At 46.0% G+C, this 20,007-nt stretch overlaps 2 protein-coding genes across 5 annotated transcripts; one reads left to right on the top strand and one right to left on the bottom strand.

The window, feature by feature from the left end:
• Positions 1 to 1,584: 1,584 nt before the first annotated feature.
• Positions 1,585 to 14,410, top strand: CHERP (calcium homeostasis endoplasmic reticulum protein). Of its 4 annotated transcripts, none has more exons than XM_015651761.3 (18): positions 1,585 to 1,692; positions 1,782 to 1,955; positions 2,571 to 2,752; positions 3,519 to 3,656; positions 3,883 to 4,034; positions 4,386 to 4,497; positions 4,847 to 4,936; positions 5,543 to 5,780; positions 6,096 to 6,274; positions 6,682 to 7,078; positions 8,939 to 9,177; positions 9,980 to 10,113; positions 10,387 to 10,473; positions 10,938 to 11,087; positions 11,208 to 11,324; positions 11,676 to 11,770; positions 12,312 to 12,497; positions 13,274 to 14,410. In XM_015651761.3, exons 1-18 carry the CDS (start codon positions 1,668 to 1,670, stop codon positions 13,309 to 13,311), a joined length of 2,733 nt encoding a protein of 910 aa, XP_015507247.1. In that variant the 5' UTR covers positions 1,585 to 1,667; the 3' UTR covers positions 13,312 to 14,410. The 4 variants fall into 4 exon arrangements, with proteins under 4 accessions (XP_015507247.1, XP_033376055.1, XP_015507248.1 ...); XM_033520164.1 differs by having other exon boundaries at positions 1,588 to 1,692; positions 11,211 to 11,324; XM_015651762.3 differs by having other exon boundaries at positions 1,588 to 1,692; positions 13,686 to 14,023.
• A 399-nt stretch (positions 14,411 to 14,809) lies between these two features.
• On the bottom strand, positions 14,810 to 19,701 carry C28H19orf44 (chromosome 28 C19orf44 homolog). Its single transcript, XM_015651763.3, has 8 exons — positions 19,373 to 19,701; positions 18,358 to 18,954; positions 17,758 to 18,112; positions 17,107 to 17,183; positions 16,561 to 17,020; positions 15,638 to 15,733; positions 15,349 to 15,515; positions 14,810 to 15,044 (listed from the first exon to the last, which is right to left on the bottom strand). Exons 1-8 carry the CDS (start codon positions 19,697 to 19,699, stop codon positions 14,967 to 14,969), a joined length of 2,157 nt encoding a protein of 718 aa, XP_015507249.2. The 5' UTR covers positions 19,700 to 19,701; the 3' UTR covers positions 14,810 to 14,966.
• Positions 19,702 to 20,007: the final 306 nt, after the last annotated feature.

Below are 20,007 nucleotides of genomic sequence, written 5' to 3'. Positions count from 1 at the left end.
GTTTAACATAGAGTTTTCCAGTGAGTTGGCTGCTCACGGTTTTTCTCTGTTTCACCACAAAATCGGTTGTAAGATCTTTTGGGTTTGCCCGTGGTCCCTATATAGTTTAATTGGTCTGGATTGTCCTCCGAGGTGAACCGATGCTAAATGAGATTAACTGTCAATTTTGTCTCTGATTTTAAGACTGAGAACTCAATTATACTATATCTATGAATGAAAAGCACGCAAGAGGCCTTTATGTGTGTATCTAGCAAAAGTGTTTACTGCCAAAAATCCCTGACTACCCCATAGATAACCCTCAGCACTGAGCACAAAGAGAACAGCTTATCAAGTACATGCAGTCAAATTAAAAGGTCAGTATTGGAGCTTTCTCGATCCTTTATCTGTCTCCGAAAAATTCTGTACTACTGTGTTATTTTCTGCTGGTTTAATCTGTGGGCCTGTGGTGTGGTTCAAGTGTGCCTTTCAGGCATGAAGGAATCTCTTCACATCTCACTTGTGAAATGAAATGTTATCTCATTTTCAGAGCGAGTAATGCGCAACAGTCTCCTGTCCATTTTAGGTGCCCACCTGAAAACTCCGGGACTATAATCTGTATCTGATGCCCCAGGTGTCCTGGGGTGACTTTATGATGCTTGTATCCCCAGTCGCCTTATGTTACATACTAAGTTCTGCGCCTTTAAGACCGGCTCTGAGAGAGAAGTGGTAGGGAAGAAGCGGCATCAAGTTTGTGTTCGGAAAGAGCCCTCGCTCCCCTGCATCCTGCTCTCGGACTGTGTTGTCCGCAGTACGGACAGGCAGCGGGACAGAGCTCTCCTTGGCTTTTAGTTAGTTTTTAGCTAGCTGAGGCAGAGAACTTCCCTGGACTGTTTTTTTTTCATTTTTTCTTGGATCCGTTCAAACCTACTCTGGACCGAAAACCCAGACGAATCCCGGGAGCTCACGCCTGTGGCCCACCCGGCCTGGGCCTCGGCACTTTCCAGGGCCGGAGGGACCGGTAAGAATCGGACCGAGCCGAGACACGCCACACGAGAAGGACTTTTTTCTGGATTTGCCGTCTCACTGAACGGCGAGAGGTTTTATTGTTTAATATTATTCAATTTCTGCTAAATAGTTTTTTTCCGCTTTTCTCCGAGGAAATCTTTTTCCCTAACCAGTTGGGGGAGGGACCCCATTTGGAGGTTCTCTCCCAAATTTGCCCTAAACCAGGACACCGGGTTAAAATCACTGACTTGAATCGCACCAAAACCCATTTGTGGGTCAAAACTTAACGTTCAAATGGAACACGAGAAGAAAAAAAAAAAAAAACCGACAAAACAAACCCTCCCCCACAAACCAAACAGCTGTACTACACGCCGAATGTGTTGTTCAACCCTGTTTCTGTTACCTTTTAAGATAATTAATAATGCAAGCAAGCACTGGACCTGAGGCAGGTCAGTTACTTTAACAGTGACATCCCACCTGTGCTGTTACTCGAACCGAACCGTTCGTTATCTCTCGTTTCTCGTTGTCATTCATTGTCATTCCCTCCCCTAGCGCCGCTCCAGCCACGCGTGACCCGCGGCGCGCGCCGTCTCCATAGCGACGGGGCCGTAAAGTGCGGCCGCGCGGCTGTCGCAGCTATTCCGTGCGTGCGGCGCGGCCCAGCGGCCTGGGGATTCGCGGCCATGGAGATGCCGCTGCCGCCCGAGGGTGAGGGGCGATCGTGGGGACCGGGGGGCAACCGCGGGAACGGGAAGGGACCGGGGAGAGCTGGGGCTGACGGCGCTGCCTCCCCACAGACCAGGAGCTGCGGAATGTCATCGACAAGCTGGCGCAGTTTGTGGCGCGGAACGGGCCCGAGTTCGAGAAGATGACGATGGAGAAGCAGAAGGAGAACCCCAAATTCTCCTTCCTCTTCGGGGGCGACTTCTACGGCTACTACAAGTACAAGCTGGCCCTGGAGCAGCAGCAGCGTGAGTGGGGCCTGTGGCTCGGGCAGGGCCGGCTCGGGGCTCCCTCCCTCTCCCGGCCGCGGGGTCTCTGGGTCGGCCGGCGGAGACACTTTTGTCTCTTCTGGTCTCGCCCTGCGCCGCTGGGACCGGTTTGCAGCCTCTTCGTAAGCTCTGGGTTCCGGGTGGCTGGCTCAGCGCTGCCCACGTCTCCTCACGGCCTCGGTTGTGGGTTTGGAGGCGGGCAGGGGGAGCCGTAGGGACGGGCAGCGTGGCGAGACGGAGCTCGGCACCTGGAGAGCCGGAACTCGGCTTGTGCAGTTGTCCCTCTGGAAGTGCACAGGGAGTTGCTGACTCTCCTCTTTGTCACCATACACCCGTGATTTTGCGTTAACCGTAGAATCGTAGAATACGCAGAGTTGGAAGGGACCTATCGGGATCATCGAGTCCGACTTCTGGCTCTGCGCAGGACACCCCGAGAATTCCACCAAGTGTCTGAGAGCGTTGTCCGAGCAGCTCCAAGCCCTCTGTCCCGCTCAGAGGGAGGGTCTCTTTGGAACCGGTGCCATTTTCACCCGAGGGATGGTGGTAGCAGGTTTCTCTGTGAGGTTTGCTTTCAAAGTTTACTCTGTCTGCTAGTGTTGTGCAAGCAAAGCCAAGATATCGAGGCTTCCGCGCAGATCCAGCCCCTGCCGCAGCCATCGCTCCCACCGGCTGCGCCCATCCCAGCCCCTCAGGGCACCCCATCTGTGGAGGAACTCATCCAGCAGAGTCAGTGGAACCTGCAGCAGCAGGAGCAGCATCTCCTCGCTATGAGACAGGTTGGTTTAAGGATGAACACTCACCTGGGGTATCCTGGTCTGTCAGCGGCCGTAGGAATTAGGAATGAAGGGGGAGAGGACCGTGTGCTGCTGAGCGGCAACAAAGGTGAGGAGAAGGGATGTTGCTTTCCTTACTTTCGTTGTGTGGCAAATGCCATCGTACCCCTAGAATGGACGTATCTGATGTGTAGGTGGTGCTGGCATGATTGAGCTGTGATTAAAGCCTCTTATTTACTCTTTTAAAAACCTTGTAAGGTTTAGAGTGGAATAAATTGCGACCGCTTTAACGTTGGTTTAATGCTGCAGATTGCTGGGAACTGCAAGATGTTCCAGTTTGTAGTATTCCGACTTAGATGCGATTAGGGGTGGAAGGGTGCCATCAATCAGCTGACTTTTGCAGGAGACATTTAGCTGTTAAAGCTGTGGAAAACCGAACCGAAGAGTTCTTGCGCCTGGGTTACGTTCCTTACATTTAAGAGCTTCTTGCAATTATTTTTTTATTACATGATAGATTTTAAAAGTGGAAGTAAACTGGACTTCTCCCGAAAAATGTGAAGCATCTTTTCTTTTCAGAGCCAAAAAATTGAAACATTTTCATGAGGTCATAGTATCTGTAAAAGATTTTGGTCCTTGAGATGGCTACTCATGTCCAAGAGGATAAGGATACAGCAGTTCCATTCTTTAAAAGAATGTTGGTTATAATGTAATTCCATCTTTTTCTTTTTTTTTTTCCCTTTTGTATTTTTTTGTGGTTTTTTTTTGTCAGGAACAAGTCACATCGGCAGTAGCGCTTGCAATCGAGCAACAAATGCAAAAGGTTTTGGAGGAAACCCAGTTAGATATGAATGAATTTGACAGCTTGTTGCAGCCAATAATCGACACTTGCACAAAAGATGCAATCTCAGTAAGTCATCTGAATCTGCGTAGGGATTTGGTGGTGCTGTGGGTTTGTTTGAATTTTGAGATTCTCTGTATGTTAACAACAGCTTTATAGGCGTGTTGTGTGGCAGGTAAGATGAAAGCTGTTACCTCAAAACTCCCCTGCCTGCAGTTATATCAGAGCTATAGGGAGCCCGTATTGTCGGAGCACATTAGACTGACTTAAAATATTTAAAATTTGATTTTTTAAGGCTGGAAAGAACTGGATGTTTAGTAATGCCAAATCTCCCGCGCACTGCGAGTTGATGGCCGGGCACCTGCGGAACCGGATCACCACGGAAGGAGCTCACTTTGAGCTGCGGCTGCACCTCATCTACTTAATCAATGATGTTTTGCATCACTGGTAAGAATTCAGTTATGGGTTTCGGTTTGCTGTTTTGATTAATTTGATCAAGTTTCTCTCCTAGGTACCAGTATTGGTTTGACTAGTCACTTCATATTTTTAATGTATTAGTTATTTTTAGCAGCTGTCCTCAGATAGCCGCTGCTTTGATGTAGTGCTTTAGTAATCGGTTTTAGGTAAAACCATTTTACCCGCTTTGCACGTTTTTCCTCCAGATGAGATTTTACAATAAAGTCATTAGGGAGAGAACTCCATTTTGTGATTCCGCTACTTTTAGTATAGAAGAAGCTGAGATGAATTGAATATTCCGGTGTGGTGGAAAACGTAACTCTTCCCGTTCCTTTCTTGAAGCCAGCGGAAGCAAGCACGAGATCTTCTGGCTGCTTTACAGAAGGTGGTTGTGCCTATTTATTGTACCAGTTTTCTAGCAGTGGAGGAGGATAAGCAACAGAAAATTGCCAGAGTGAGTATCTGGTTTTGGTTTAACTGTGACTTCTGCTTTGTTAGGTTGGTGCTGTGTAAATTCACAAATAGGCAGGTGCAAAAAGGTCACTGAGATTTTTCTGGTCTGATTGTCTTCATAAAGTGTATTACAGGAGGTGCTCTAGTTCTCATTTGAAATAGAACTCAAAAGTGCCTAGGCTTTATTTTGGACTTATCATAATGATGAATGCGTCTGAATCTTTACCGGTTCAAAAATAAGTACCGCAAATCCTAGGTCTTATGAAAGACTGAAGACGCAAAAATGCCGTGCCTTGTTTTTTCTTTGATTGTTCATAATTTCTAAAATCCTTTCACTCTTATTCGTGCAGCTTCTTCAGCTATGGGAGAAAAATGGGTATTTTGATGAGTCCATTATTCAGCAGTTACAAAGCCCGGCTCTTGGACTCGGCCAGTACCAGGTTAGCCACAAAAATACCGGTTTTCTTATTTATGCGAGTATTTTGAAAATTATTCTCCCCTTCAAAGGATAATGTTAATTTCTGATCCCACTCCCCTCCCTTGAAGTTGCTTACGAGGGATTGCAAAACATAATGTAAAACGTAACCTTGTTATTTCAAATGTTTGATAATCCAGCTGCTGATCTGGTCCTGGATACAGGATATGCACTGATACGGTGCTGTACATATTTGGCGGTGTCTTATATGGCAGGGAGCGTTTGGTCAAAAGGAAAGAAGCAAACGAGGCTTTAAATTGGATACACCAAATAAAAAATTCGTTGTGGCAACAGGAACCTTTCCTTTTCATTATTAATAATGAACGCTGTTGATTCGAGCTGTATTGGAAAGACGGTACTAAAGATGGTGGGTTCCAGGCTGCGGAGGACATTTTGGAAATCTCCGCAAAGCTTCGTAATGAGACTGGGTGGTTCTGCCAGCATTATCCCGCATCCTCGTGCGTTTTTTGGGAGAGAGGGTGAAGGGCAATACAGGGAGCTCTGGCCAAGTGGATAGGGTAGGTATTATAGGTGCAGTGTTCATTTGTCCTCCTTGGCTTTTTTTTATCAGGCGAATTTGATCACTGAATATGCAACGGTAGTACAGCCTGTGCAAGTGGCTTTCCAACAGCAGATCCAGAACCTGAAAACTCAACACGAGGAGTTTGTGAACAGTTTAACGCAGCAGCAGCAGCAACAGCAGATTCAAATACCCCCGCTAGAGAATGAGGTGAAATCAACACCCCCTCCTCAAGCCCCAACAGCAGCCTCAGCCTCAGCTCCACCATCTGTTCCGGTCACACAAGCAGGTACTGAGCCGACCTGGGAAGTGTGTGAAAATCAGTGGGTGACAATTTTTTTTTACCTCCCCGCCCCCATTATTTTTTAATAATGAGGCACAATGCACTGCTGGTTTGGTTCAGGCAAAAGCTTGATTCTGTTCAGAGCAGGTGCAGGCTGATGCTTGAGTATAAGAAGAATCAAAGAGATGAGTGTTAAATGAATCAGAAATCCTGTCTCCCAGTAATTAGATTTCTGCAGAAGGAATCTGGAGCCCCGTGTGCTGATGTTTCATTGACCGCACTTGACTTTTGATGCTGACAGTAGTGTCTAAATTGTTCCAGATGATGGTAAATCTCAGCTGCCTCTGGCTGGTTCTACGGAGTATGACACAACCGGCTCTGGAGTGCAGGATGCTGCCTCAGGTGGACCACGTGGGCCTGGATCTCACGATCAGATTCCCCCAAATAAACCACCCTGGTTTGACCAACCTCACCCTGTTGCACCGTGGGGTCAACAACAGGTAAGAAACAGTCCTGAAAACAGATGTGGGGGTTCGGAATGACTGTCTCGATTGTGGAGGTTGGGAATGACTGTCTTGGTTGTGGAAGCGCAGCGAAAAGCTGTGAAACTTAGAAATCCGGATTTCAATGCCGAGCTTTGTCGTTCTGAGCGCAGTTAAAGGCAAAATGTTAATCGTATTTTGGTTTGTTAACCGCCACGCTATTCCTGTGAATAAGAGCTGTTTGGTTCAGTAACAGTTTGGTCTTTTCCCATCATTTTTTCTGCAGTTGAAGTCATTCAGACTCCTATTTGAAGTGTTCTTTCACTTGTGCCCGTTGCCTATGGGCTCTATTTCCTTAAGAAGGTATGTTACTGTGTTCTTTCTTCTTCTAACCTAAAGACGGGCCTTCTGTACTTCACCTCCAGGGACCACCTCATTGTCCTCCCTGGAATAACAACCATGAAGGAATGTGGAATGAACAGAGAGATCAAGGCTGGAACAATCAGCGAGAGACACCTTGGAACAACCAGCCTGATCCTTCTTGGAACAACCAGTTTGAAGCGCCGTGGAACAATCAGCATGAGCAGCCTCCATGGGGTGGGGGTCAGAGGGAACCTCCATTTCGAATGCAGCGGCCACCTCACTTCAGAGGCCCATTTCCTCCACATCAGCAACATCCCCAATTCAACCAGCCCCCGCATCCGCATAATTTCAACCGCTTTCCACCTCGCTTCATGCAGGATGATTTCCCACCTCGCCATCCCTTTGAAAGACCTCCTTATCCTCATCGTTTTGATTACCCCCAGGGGGATTTTCCTCAAGGTAAAGTGTGTACCAGGCCAGGTTTTCTTACGTTGTAATGCTGATTGCCATTACAGAATTATTTAGTGATTTGGGGTGGCAGTTTTATCATTGGTGGACTGTTGTAATTTTCCTAAGCAACGTTTGGAAAGCTGCTGCTAAGAACTCGGTAGGAAACGCTTGCCGAGTCGGATGCTTCCGTGCTTTTTGAATCTGGCCTAATGGCTAAGAAATCGTAGTCCAAATTCAAGTCGGCATCTCTACGGGCGCCTCTTTTGCGACTACTTTGCTTTAGGAGTAGTAAGTTCAAAGGTGAGAAGCAGCATCTTCCTGTGGATTTAATTGCCTGCACATCAGCCCCTAGGTGAGGGCTGATGAGAGCTGTGACCTGTGTAGACGGAAGAAGTTAAGAGGAAGGCTGAAAGGATTTGTTGCTGTGCATGCGCTCGTTCATTTTCTTTTTATTTTGTCTGCCAAGCGCTCTGGTTTTCTGCCTTTAATGTTGTGTGGCTCAGTAGTGTGTGGTGAAATGATCTCTAGCTCTGGTTCATCCTCTTCGTTGGGTCCGTTCTCTTGTTGGAACGTGGAAAAGTGCGGGAGCGTAACCGGGTGCCGCTTGCCTGGCTCGTGGCTGTCCGCGAGTGTGCTATGGTTCTGCTCGGAGGTAGTTTCCATTTCACCTGTGGGAGTTACTGTTACTCTGAAATGATCCTTATCAGTGTAAAGACCAAAGATCACCCTGGTTCTCTGTGACAGGTCATGTAGAAGATACGTTATGTTTCTGTGTAGGAGTTGCTACATTAATCCTAAAAGTTTCTCAATTTTCCAAGTCTAAAAGTGGTTGAAAACCAATGGCTTTGAGTTTATGTATTTAGGGTTGAGTTTAACTTCTTTAGTAGACATTTTCCCTTTTTTTTTCCCTTGGGTTTTATTGCTTGGGTGGTATTTTTAAGAATTGTGGTAGAGAACAGGGAGAAAGGGAGAACTCCCTCTTGTCCGAGGGACTTTAGGTTCAAGTTCAGAATGAGATGCTCAGTTTTGGATTCTAGTGGTGATTTAAAATGTTCGTTGTTTCACGCAAAGTTGTCGGAGGAAGGGATCTACTAAACCGGATGGTTAGAATTAGGACACCAGTGAAGCAATGACAATACAGATTCTGCTTGAGTTCTGATGACAGTGAGTCAAATAGTACCGGCTCGAGATTGGGAAGTGGCTGTAATGGCTTTTCCTGGAAAAACTGTTAAACCTACTGTAAACGATGTTGATTTTCAGTCTTGTGTTTTTCTTCATAGAGTGCAGTGAGTTCAGCAGGGTCTCCCGGCGTTTGTGCCATTTGTCCATCAGTGGTTGGATGAGTGTCACTCGCTTCCCCGTTTTAACGGAATTATTATCTCTACCTCTTCTCCAGTTTTATTTTTCTCCAAAAGTATTTTCACCCACTGATGTGAATTAATTGCTGCCGTATGCGTTTCTTTATATACATTGATTTGGCAGAGAGACGGAACTAATTACAGCTCCGAGCTGAGTCACGGTCGCGTACTTAGCTTCCCACCGGTAGCTGCCCTGCTTCATCCAAAACCTTTTGTTCCTGAGTGTGTCTTTGTTGTGGTCCTTTTGACCACGGTATGTCCCAAAGGAAGCGGTGGCTTGGGGCTGAGCTATCCTGTCGTCTAGAGAGCAGTTGCTGTGGCTGGGGAGGTACGTGCGCTGCAGGGTATTGGTGAGCGTGGACCTGTTGCCAACTTCTGGTCCTTCGGTTCTGGTGCTTTGCTGGATCTGCCAAGATTGGGTTTTAGGATAAATGCAGAAATTGAAGTATGCCTCTGATTGCGTTCCTCTCTTGATAGCTAAATAAAGCATTTTAACCCTCCTGCTCTGCAGAAATTGGACCTCCTCATCATCATCCTGGTCACAGGTTGCCTCATCCTGGAATCAGCGAGCATCCTCCCTGGGGAGGACCACAGCACCCTGATTTTGGGCCTCCCCCACATGGATTTAATGGGCAGCCCCCTCACATGCGGCGCCAGGGGCCGCCTCACATGAACCACGATGATCCCAGTCTGGTGCCGAATGTTCCCTACTTCGATCTTCCTGCTGGACTGATGGCTCCACTTGTCAAAGTAAGTGCTTGCTGTGGGACTGACCGGTGGGATTGGAAGATCCAAAACCAGTTGCTGTTATTAGGGACAGTCCAACATGGATGTGTATAATTTCAAATCCTTACGATCCGCAGCCAGTTGCATAGGGTGTGAGAGCACGGGACTGGTTGCGGGGACTAGGTAGTGAAAATGGTGATGATTTTCATGTGTTGTGTGCTAGGGGAAGCTGGTTGAACTGTGTGAAAGACTAATTTGTACTTGAAAGTCTGACCCCTATTTGTAGGAAATGGTGATGGCCAGTGATTTCCAGAAGGCCAGAGAGACCTCACGGGTCTGATGTGGCCACTGTACTAGTCCTTCGTAATCAGAATTCTCATGAAGATGTTTTACAAGTGTTACATGTACAAAGGAGGATAGAGAATAGGAAACGTACTTATATCAGCATCTTCAGGGATATTTACAGTTATGTCTTCTGTATTTGAAATTAACAAATAAGCCTCTTCCAGCTCTTTCTGTTATTCTCATACACCAGTTTGTGCCAGGCTTCCATCCAGCCACATTAGCACAAAGGTGGATGAGATCTGCATTTTATCTACCTGGTGACGCACTCAATACTGCTACCTGTGCACTGCAGGCTTTTCTCAGAGAACTCACAATAGCGATAGCATGAGTTAGCATCGGGTCATCTGCAGAATCCTTATTTCCAGATCACTTTTTATCTGGTTATTGAAATTTGAGGGCTCCACACAGCGAAATCTCTATTTAACTCTTCAGGTAGCCACCTGAGGAATGACACAAATGTAATTTGCTTTGTTTCCGGCAGCTTGAAGATCACGAGTATAAACCTTTAGATCCCAAAGACATACGTCTTCCACCTCCGATGCCCCCCAGTGAGAGACTCCTGGCTGCGGTTGAGGCATTTTATAGTCCACCGTCTCATGACAGGCCTAGAAACAGGTAAGAGTAGATGTGATGTAGCCAATAAAATGGTAAGGAAAATGCCTTAGGAAGGTGTCTCAAACCACAAAGTGCCTCCTTCTCTTGCCTGCATCTGGTTCTCCTAATGCACTTGTTGTATTGCAACTGTAGTTGCCATTTGATCTTGTACTGAGTTTTGTGAGACGGCTTTGCCCAGACCCTTCGTTCTGTACAAAATCTGGTGAAAATCCTTATGTTCGCCGCTGAAGTGGAATTTACACACGGGGGTTCTATGTGGTTGATTTGTTGCAGTGAAGGATGGGAGCAGAATGGACTGTACGAATTCTTCAGAGCAAAAATGAGAGCAAGGCGGAGGAAGGGTCAGGAGAAGAGAAACAGGTGAGAGTTCCCGTGTTCTGCCGCCTTCTGCTTTGAGCCGTTCATTTGGAAGGTGCTTGGGCTAAATGCAGAGGGAAAGTCTATTCAGCAACATGCTGATGGAATAAGTGAGTTTCAATGTGCTGGAGTTTCTGTCTGATCTGCAAAAAACAGAACTGGTACAAGTTGCCCAGAGAAGCTGTAGCTGCCCCATCCCTGGAAGTGCCCAAGGCCAGGGGCATGGAGCAACCTGGTCTGGAGGAAGGTGTCCCTGCCCGATGGCAGGGATTTGAAGCGGATGAGCTTTAAGGCCCCTTCTGACCTAAACCGCTTTGTGATTCTGTGAAACAGTTTTTCACACTCGAGCTTTCACTTTCACTGCAGAAGTAGTGCTTGTGTGTAATTTGAATTTGATCGGGAGTAGATTTGTGTTTCTGATGCTTTTCCGTGGAATCTCACTGGAGTTTCTCTGCTCGTCTGTGCAGCGGGCCTTCTCGATCTCGCAGTCGGTCTAAAAGCCGAGGTCGTTCGTCTTCCCGGTCTCATTCACGATCTTCAAAGTCATCTGGCTCCTACTCGAGATCACGCTCTCGCTCTTGCTCTCGATCGCGATCCTATTCTCGCTCACAGTCCAGGTAGGGCACGGGGAGGGGGGCTGAACCTTGGGAACTGGGGAATAGGAAAAACCTGACCCTCCAGGCTGATCCAAGGAACTGTGGGGGTTGCTCTGGTAACTGGCGTGCTCTCCCTTTCAGAAGCCGGAGCAGGTCCCGCTCCTCTCACAGCCGATCGCGGTCTCGGTCACGGTCTCGATCCAAATCGTACTCCCCGGGAAGGCGGCGCCGTTCCCGCTCTCGCAGCCCCACTCCTCCGTAAGTTTTGGGTTGGTCCCATCTCCTTCTACCTGGGCTGGTTGAATGGAGCGCCTGCAGGGGCACTGCCTCGTTACCAGGGGACAATAAGCGTTTCAACAAAGAATGGAAAAGATGATGGAGAGCAGGTTTAGAAACAATTTATCTGCTACATGTGCTTATAGAGAGAATATTACTCCTTTGTGGCGGCTTTTTATTCTTACAAAATGTAATCTAATAGCTTTAATAAAGAATAGCTTAGTAGAGTGGATGGAATTGTGTTGGATGTTAATGCTTAACAGAATAGAACTGACAATGCTTTGTGTCAGAGTAGTATCACCGATTCCTAATTTGTTCTTCTTATTTTCTTAGCTCTTCTGCTGGTTTGGGCTCCAGTTCTGGGCCTCCTATACCAGAATCGAGACTCGGAGAAGAAAATAAAGGCCATCAAATGCTAGTGAAGATGGGTAAGATGCTGCTCTAGAATCTTAGGCGAGCCAGGAAACAATATTAGATGCCAAAGTCTTAGATAATAATTAATTAATGCATGTTCATAAGGAATTATTCCTTGGATTCCAAGGTCAGCATAAGAATATTCAGAGATCTAAGTATGTAGAGCAGTGATAGTTGCCTTTCTGGGAAAGATACAGAAGACAGGGACATGAGTTTGGCATCAGATAGAACTGACCCTACCTGAGGTATTACATCTCCCTGCAGTGCAGGTCAGCAGGGTCGACCTGACAGATGGGGCTTGCACTGCCTTTCTTCTTACCCTCCTAATGGTTTTTAGGAATAGCGCTGCCGTTAGCTCCTAGAATGTCTGCGTACGAATGCTTGTGAAATAAATGGGATGGTTCACATGTTGTTTCAGGTTGTCTGTTCCCATCCTGCTTTATCAAACTGATGCTGTCTTTGGTTGTTTCCAAAATGTCCACGTTTGTCCTCACAATTCTAGTAATAAAAAAAACCACTGTGAAAGGATTGCAATGTTGTGTCCTTGCTCTGCAGGATGGAGTGGATCTGGTGGACTGGGAGCCAAGGAACAAGGAATTCAGGATCCAATTAAAGGAGGCGATATCCGAGACAAATGGGATCAGTACAAAGGAGTGGGAGTTGCTTTGGATGACCCTTACGAAAACTACCGAAGAAATAAAAGTTACTCGTTTATCGCACGCATGAAGGCCAGGGATGAATGTAAGTGAATGTTTCTCATCAATTTAGAAACCTCTATGGACTTGAGAGTGATTTTTGTAAACCCAAATCAAAGTATTGGTAATTCTTAATTTTCTAATGTAACTAATACAGTGAAACAACAGGTAAGTGGACATGTACTCTGATTAACCCAGCGGGTTTTCCTTTTTAGTCGTTGTGCTGCGTTCTAATTTCTGAGATGTTAACTAATTAGTGTGTTCTGTGTAAGCCGCTTCCTGGCTGAGATACTGAGCCCCCGTGCCTTTGAATGTTGCCCCACAAAAACTCGGAGCAGTTGCAAAGTTAGCGGAGGGGGAGCTGTGCCGCACAAGGGATGGCTGCCGCAGCAGGGAGCTCTTCCTGGCCAGCGTCATGTTAGACTACACTTACTGCGTACACTCCTGCCCTATTCAGAGTTTCCTGCCTTTAGTCCCGTGTTCTGCCAAAGCCACAACTGGTAATAAATTCCCTGTAGTGCAAGAAGGGTTCAGAAAAAGTGGAGGTGTTTATAAGAGGTGAAGACAATTACCCAAATGATGGATTTTCGGAGAGAGTCTGTGATACATTGAACATCAGCACTTGCCAACAGCTAGAAGGAAAAAGCTGGCATGCTCAGCGAAATGTCACTTCTGCCTCCAGCTCTGTGCAATCAAATAGGTTCAAATAAAGCCCCATAAGGAAAAATTCCTTATTGACAGAACGCTCATTCCATAAAACATTTCAGACAGCTTAGGTAGTGACTGCAGAATGTGTAAGAACTCTTTTCCCTATTGTTTCAGTGAAGCGTGAAACACAAGACCCTCCACCACCCGAATAAGACTCTGAAGAAAGATGTCTTGCATCTTCTGCAAAACATTAAACTTGTAGAAATCCGGATTAAAGTCTGGAGAAAGTGACAAATTAATTTTAAAACTATGGTGAAAAATGGAAAGCTATGACATGTACTTCAACACTTGTCAATTAGTGCTTAAAAAAGGCCAGTTGTTACTATGACATGTCTAGCAAGTTTAAAAATTTCCATTTATCTTGCAAAACTTTCTAATTAGTTCCCCATTTTATAGTAGAATTAAACCCCCTTCAAGCTCTTCCTGGTGCAGGACTGTGCCTCATTCATTCCCGTGGAATACAGACATTATCTGATATGCTTGTATGTTCTCTAGTTCCATAATGTATGTTTATTTCTCTCAAAAGGTTAATTCTATTTGAAGTGGAGGGGTGCTGCCTTGGGATCAAGTCAGACTGATGCTGAGCAGTGTATCCTAATGTCTAAATGGGGAATGAAGCATCTAGTTCCAGTGCAGGTGACCTCTGAGCACTGTGCGAGCTTTTAGAACCTTCCACCCACCACCAGGCCCCGCCCAGCAGCTGCTGCAGCCGCCACTCGGGGCAGGACGCAAGGGTCAGTTCTCTGGTAGCTTTCCCAGCACTCTGAGGGATGAGCAATGCTTTGTAATGGAACACAGTCTTTGAGCTTTTTATATTTTTGTATATACCCTTCAATAAAAGCCAATTAGTTCATTAGAAGAGAATCCATTTTCTCCGCTCTACACGTTTCTATCAAGCAGATGTTCTCGCAAACTTGCTGTAATCTAAATGAAAAAAGAAAGAAACCTTTTGTAACTGTTTCCAGAGACCACCGGCTAGAGCTGTTAGGCCCTTGCACTGCACTTCCGCTCCCCGGGTCTGCGTGGTGGTTCCCTTTTCCAGTCACTTGTTTGTAGAGCAAAAACCGTCTTAAAACCATTCAGTTAATATGGTGGAATATCAGTTTATTCTAGATCTGCTGTAGTTGTGGAACTGTACCTGTCCATGAATTGGCGTACAACACCTGTATGTTACCAACTTGTGAATGTTGTTGTTTTGCTTTCCAATAAACAATTTTTTTTTTTTTAAATAAAAAGACAGCTGAGATTTCAGAGTAAGTGGATTCCTGGACCTTCACTATAAGCTTCCCTTGTTTTGAATTTATCTTAATAAACGCACCCAAGCGTGTGTGTGGGCTTGTTGTAATCTGACAAGGCTGATTATATAGAAACACCGTTTGGATAATGGCAGGATATGGTTATTATCTACTGTGGTCATATTTCTCAGGGGCTGTAGTACAGACTTTCATTTCTACCACGATCATAGATGCGGTCACGGATCTGACAATTCACGGGATAAGCGTGTGCATCGTGATGACTTATCACGGTCCCATTAGACACACGTGTTATCTCAATGTCTCTTTTGCAGACGTAGTCTCGCTGCGTATCCCTGTATTGTGCACGTGAGTAAAACTTTCAGGTATAGAAAAGTAAATGATATATAACAATTAGCAACTTGTACTAACTCATTTTTACTCAATAGCAGTTTGTACAAATCCTTCCAATACAGTTTATAACCTTTTGCCTGTACAACTTGGAAAAGTTTCTTATTTCAGCCTTAGAGCTGTAAATATAAATGTCACTTGAAGTTGAATAACTGCCCAAGCAGTTACTTCTCCTGGGCTCTCCGAATTTCTTCAAGCGCTTGCTCAATTGTTAGAGGTGGGGATTTGTGATTCTTGATGTACTGGGAAAAAAAAAAAACCACAAAAAGTTAATCAACTACTGTCTTCATTATGTAGATTATTATTTACTAAGCAGTAGAAAGCAACGTCAAGATGTATGCATGTTTCTGTACTGCTCACTTGAGTACAGCTAAATGCTACAACAGGAACCTTAATCTTTAAAAACTATGGCCTCCAGCAGGACTTCAGTCTTTTTTTTCCCTTTAAACTTATTCATTGATCATATGCAAAGAAACTGGGTTCGCAGCAAATACCACAAGCATTTGGAAAGGAATATACACTCAGTCTCTGGTTTGTCATAAATACCTCTTTAGCCTCTTCCAGGGTATGGTAGTGGAACTTCTCATGCTCTAATGACTCCACGAGGGATGTGTGAAGGTGGTGAACATTCTCAACAAACTGCTGGGTCAGCATCACGTGCTGCTTGCACAGGGCATGTAAAACGAGAACTGAGGGGCTGTATGCGGTCAGGGCTGCAAGAAAGGGACGGGACGTACTGCGGTGAGGCACAGCCAGCAGCAAGGGCTGAACAAACCAAGCCAGATTTAGGTGCAGAAAATAGAGTAAAAAAGAATAATAAATGTGTTTTTGGTACCTTCTACTGCATCCATGCTGATCACGTGACTGGCAATTGGTACTGGATCGATGTAGCTGGTTCCAACAGATGGGGTGAGCACTGCAGAGGGATTTGCTGTGCATAGGAGATAGCATCAGAATTACTGGGTGGGGAGAGTGGAAAGGCTTAGTGCTACTGCTTGGTTCTTCAGCAGTTTCTTGGGACAGCAGCTGCCCTAAGACCACTGCACAGCCTAACAGGAGAATTCTGTCAGCCAAAAAAATGCTGAGATAGTTACAGAACTTCCACAGTTTCTTTACTCTCAGGCTCACAACACCATTGCAGAAGGGACCTTTTATAACCCTAGGCACAGTACAAATAATAAAGACTTTCGTACTCGATGCTTTGGTTTTCAAGCACACTAAAGTTTCTACTTCCTCCTTGAGTGTGGCAAGGAATGATGGCTCTTAGTGCTTTTTCCTTTAAGTAAAGAGACGTAGGCAGGGAGCTACCCCTCAGGATGTGAAAGCTCATATCTGATCCTGTCATGGGGCCATAATGCTTTCCCAAGAGAGAAGTTAAATGCAAAAGAACTCTATGAATGAGCAATCGCTTCAGTAACAGGACAATGCTATTATTTACGATAGTAAAGATAGCAGAATGTTGAATTTCATTTGAAAGTACTACTCGTGCTATTGTGAGCTCTGTCGCTAACGCTTGCTCATCCAGCCTTAGGTCCTGTGGGGAGTATTTTTAAGCAAAAAAAGATTTCTTACTACGATATTCAATCCCAGTCTTTTCTGTAGACAGCAGATCAAAGTGTTGGGCTTTGGAAAATTTTTTTATTTAGCACCAGTGAGTGTAAGCTGGCACTCAAGTGAAGAAGTCTATCAAGGCTGACTGCGCTGGCATACATAAAAGTGTAAAACTTGCCCGACTAGGCCGGTAACTGCTGAACTCACCCTTCGCCCAGCAGTAGGTGAATGGAGGCTCTATTGTCTGAACCGCAGTTTCTGTGACGGTCACTTGGTGCCTCCGGTTGTGCTGCTCTTGGGTAGCCCACGAGGATGACGCTGAAGACGGGCATACTCCAGAACGCGAGCAGCTCTCAGAATGCCCCTCTACAAATTCCCGGTCTGTTGTAGACAGAGACCTTTCAAAGTCTTCAGAATATTCAAAATTAAGAGTTCTCTCATTCTGATTAAGATAATCCTGTTTGCGTGGAGGAAAATCTGAGGAAACTCCACTTAAATGTTCACAGATTTCAGCTTCAGAGATGCATTTTTCAACTTCCTCTCCGGAAGAATCACTCACAACAGTCACTGCACTGGTCATTTTAAGAGCGGGCTGGTCCTCTTCCACCAGCAATGCATCTTTTTTCATGTATTTGTTTGATTCTCGAGTAAACCAAATGTCCTTTCCCTGTAAAAGTATTTATTTTAGAACCTCCACACTCCACTAAACAAAGGCCGACTAGGAATATGTGCTAGTGGGGATTTTCTGCTTACTTTCTGCTTTAATTCTGCTGCCTTACTGGATGGATCTGGTGCCAAATCATCAAGGCTCAGGATATTCAGTCTGACGTCTGCAAACAAATGACACCTACTCGTGAGAACTTGTATGAAAATTACAGTACGCTTTCCCTAAGGGAGAAAAGTGGGGGGAAAAAAATCAGTACTAACTGAAGTACTACAAGTACCTAACTACTAGTTTAGTATTAAAAAGTAACAGCAATCAGTCACTGATTCTTTAGCTTGCGGGAACTCCTAAAATTTCCTCCTTTGATCTGCTGACATTCCTGAAGTTCAGGAGGTTTTTGTTGCCCCTCATTTCCAGCTGTTCTCACTCCGACCCACAGATCGGTACATTGGGCCACTGATACACGAAAACTACTCTGAATGTTCTAATTGTTTTGACATCGTAATGTCACCCAGGGCAGCATCATTAATCTGAACCCATTACAGTTATAAGAAATATACAAACCGATTGCACTAGAAAAAAGAAACAGATTGAGATAATGACTTTGATCAGGCCTTGGTTTGTGTAAAATTTCACCAGTGAATCCTTTCAAAGTGACTTATTTGCATATGTTTATTAAGAGAATTTATCAGGAGGTTATCAGTACAATTCATACTGAGATGGTATTTTAGAAAACTTACGTTTCAAGCTGCTGCTGGTTAAATCTTCTGCATCAGCTCCTTTAGAAAATAATTCATCCAACGACTTTATGTCGCTTCTGTCACTTTCAAGGGATTCTTGGATTTGCTTGGTGTAGCCTGCTTTAGGCAGAGCGATCTTTACGGTGTTGTCTTTTATGGAAGGCGAAAGCAATCGAGATCTCATGGTATGTCCTGACAGGTTTCTGCTGGCGGGTAAAGGTGCTGGTGAATTAACTCTACCAACCACACTTTTCTCTGAGTCTTTGTTGTGAATAGAAGATGCTTGAGGTAACTCTGCTGGTGAAACCTCCTTGCAACGTGGAGGAGCCCTTCCTGATGGAACTGGAGTCTTGCTCTTTTTGAAGAATGTGACAAAGAGATTTATGTGTTACTCCACTGTTATGTGTAGATTGCAAAAGGGAGAACAAATCATTGTGGGTAAAATAGAGTAATGTTAAGATGTGAATCTGAATTGTATCATGAGCGAGACACAAATGCAAATTTAAAATTTAGTTCCTGGTGTTAGCTAAATAAAACCAATTAAAACAATTATATAAAAGCATTAATAAAGAGACATAATCCAGCAAAGTTTGTATTTACCTTTCTACCGCACTGAGCATCACTTTCCAGAACTTCCTGATTCCCATTTCCACTAGAAAACCCCAAAGAGCTCTTCATCAATTCTCTCATTTCCTCTTCATCGCTATCCAGATTAAGCTGTTGTTTAACCATAACATTCCTTTTAGGGCTTTGAATGCTTTCCTCGTCCTCAGAACAGGCATCCCTGCGGGTCCCATTCCCACTGTTGGTACCGTAATTCTTTCGGTACTTCTTGCCCCTGGCACCGCCTTCATGCTCAGAAGCAGATGAGGTGCACTCCTCAGCCAAAGGCTTCGGGCCCGAGTCGGTGGTCTGCAATTCCAGGTGCTTTTTTCGGCCCATAATTTTGCTTTCTAGTTGCGCCACTTTATTCAGGACTGAGCTTAACCGCGTGTGGGAGGCGCTGCCCGGAGTGCTCTGCGCTACACGGCTGCTCCCTGCCCACACGGGGCTTCCTGGCATCTGGCACCGTTGGATCCCTGAAGCGTTTCCATCGCATACTTTCAGGAATCTGCCGTGGTGGGACGGAGTTCTTCCAGCGTTCTCCAGCTCTATGTCCACCACGGTGAGGTCACCGCGGGCGCTGTGGCTGTGGCCCTGCCAAGAATCACAGAGTCGCTGATCTTAGGAAAGACCTGACATCATCGAGTCCAACTTGTGACTGATCCCCCCGCGTTGTTAACCAGACCAAAGCACTGAGTGCCATATCCATCCTTTCCTTAAACATCTCCAGGGATGGCGACTCCACGGGCAATCCCTCCCGATGTCTGGCCACCCTTTCTGTGAAGAAATTCTTTCTGATGTCCAACCTAAACCTCGCCTGTCACAGTCTAAGACTGTCCTCTCGTCCTGTCCTTGATTCCCTGGGAGCAGAGCTGGTCACTACCCGGCTGCACCCTTCCGTCAGGGAGCTGTAGGAAGGGGGTTGTACAGATCCCTCCCCACGCAGGACGCGAACACCGGCCCCGGCCGAGGCTGCCTAGGTACAGACCGAGATAGGGCGCTGGTGCCTCACCTGCCCTCGGCCCGCGGGTGCCCGAGAGATCGCGGCCATCCGGGAGGGGACGAGACAGAGATGAACGGGGCAAGGCGGCCGGGACGGGGCGGGACAAGGTCGGAGAGCACGGCATCGAGTCCGCCCGGCCCGAGGAGGCGGCGGAGGCGTCTCCGGGCCGGGCCGGGCCGGACCAGAGTGGGCGGCACGCGGCCGTGTCCTGGCCCAGTATCCCGCCCACTCATTGGCTCCGCGGCAGCGACGGAGCCGCCAGCCAATCGCAAGCAGGTTTACAGCCGCCGGCACTGGACGCCCCGACTGCAAGCCCCAGCGTGCACCGGGGTCCATAAATGGGAATTTTTACGAACCCGCGATTTGCTAATTATTGGAGCGAGTTGGGAATTGATCCAGTTGTTCAGCAGGATTTGCGCTAAGACCCCTGACTGAAATACGATATTGTAGGCTATTACCTGCCCTTTGTATTTGCGTGTCATTGCCAGGGACTTGGTGAAACTTGTACTTCGTGTGTCACAGTGAAATTTGGCATTAGGTATCTAACATCATTGTATAGTTGTAATACAATTATATAGCTCTTGAACTTATGTCATGGATCATTTTTATTTTGCCTAGTTTTTTGTTTTTCTGGGATAATTTTT

Source organism: Parus major, chromosome 28, assembly GCF_001522545.3.
Source record: "Parus major isolate Abel chromosome 28, Parus_major1.1, whole genome shotgun sequence".
NCBI classification, from domain to species: domain Eukaryota; kingdom Metazoa; phylum Chordata; class Aves; order Passeriformes; family Paridae; genus Parus; species Parus major.
The sequence above is the reverse complement of the archived record's forward strand: the minus strand, read 5'-3'. Positions and strand labels throughout refer to the sequence as shown.

Coding starts and splice junctions, on each gene's coding strand:
- CHERP (XM_015651761.3), top strand. CDS start 1,668: ATGGAGATGCCGCTGCCGCCCGAGG. Junction 2,753..3,518: donor ATCTCCTCGCTATGAGACAG/GTTGGTTTAAGG, acceptor TTTTTTTGTCAG/GAACAAGTCACATCGGCAGT. Junction 11,325..11,675: donor TCTCGCAGCCCCACTCCTCC/GTAAGTTTTGGG, acceptor TTATTTTCTTAG/CTCTTCTGCTGGTTTGGGCT.
- C28H19orf44 (XM_015651763.3), bottom strand. CDS start 19,699: ATGGACCCCGGTGCACGCTGGGGCTTGCAGTCGGGGCGTCCAGTGCCG. Junction 18,955..19,372: donor CACCCGCGGGCCGAGGGCAG/GTGAGGCACCAG, acceptor GATTCTTGGCAG/GGCCACAGCCACAGCGCCCG. Junction 15,734..16,560: donor CACCTACTGCTGGGCGAAGG/GTGAGTTCAGCA, acceptor TCCTATGCACAG/CAAATCCCTCTGCAGTGCTC.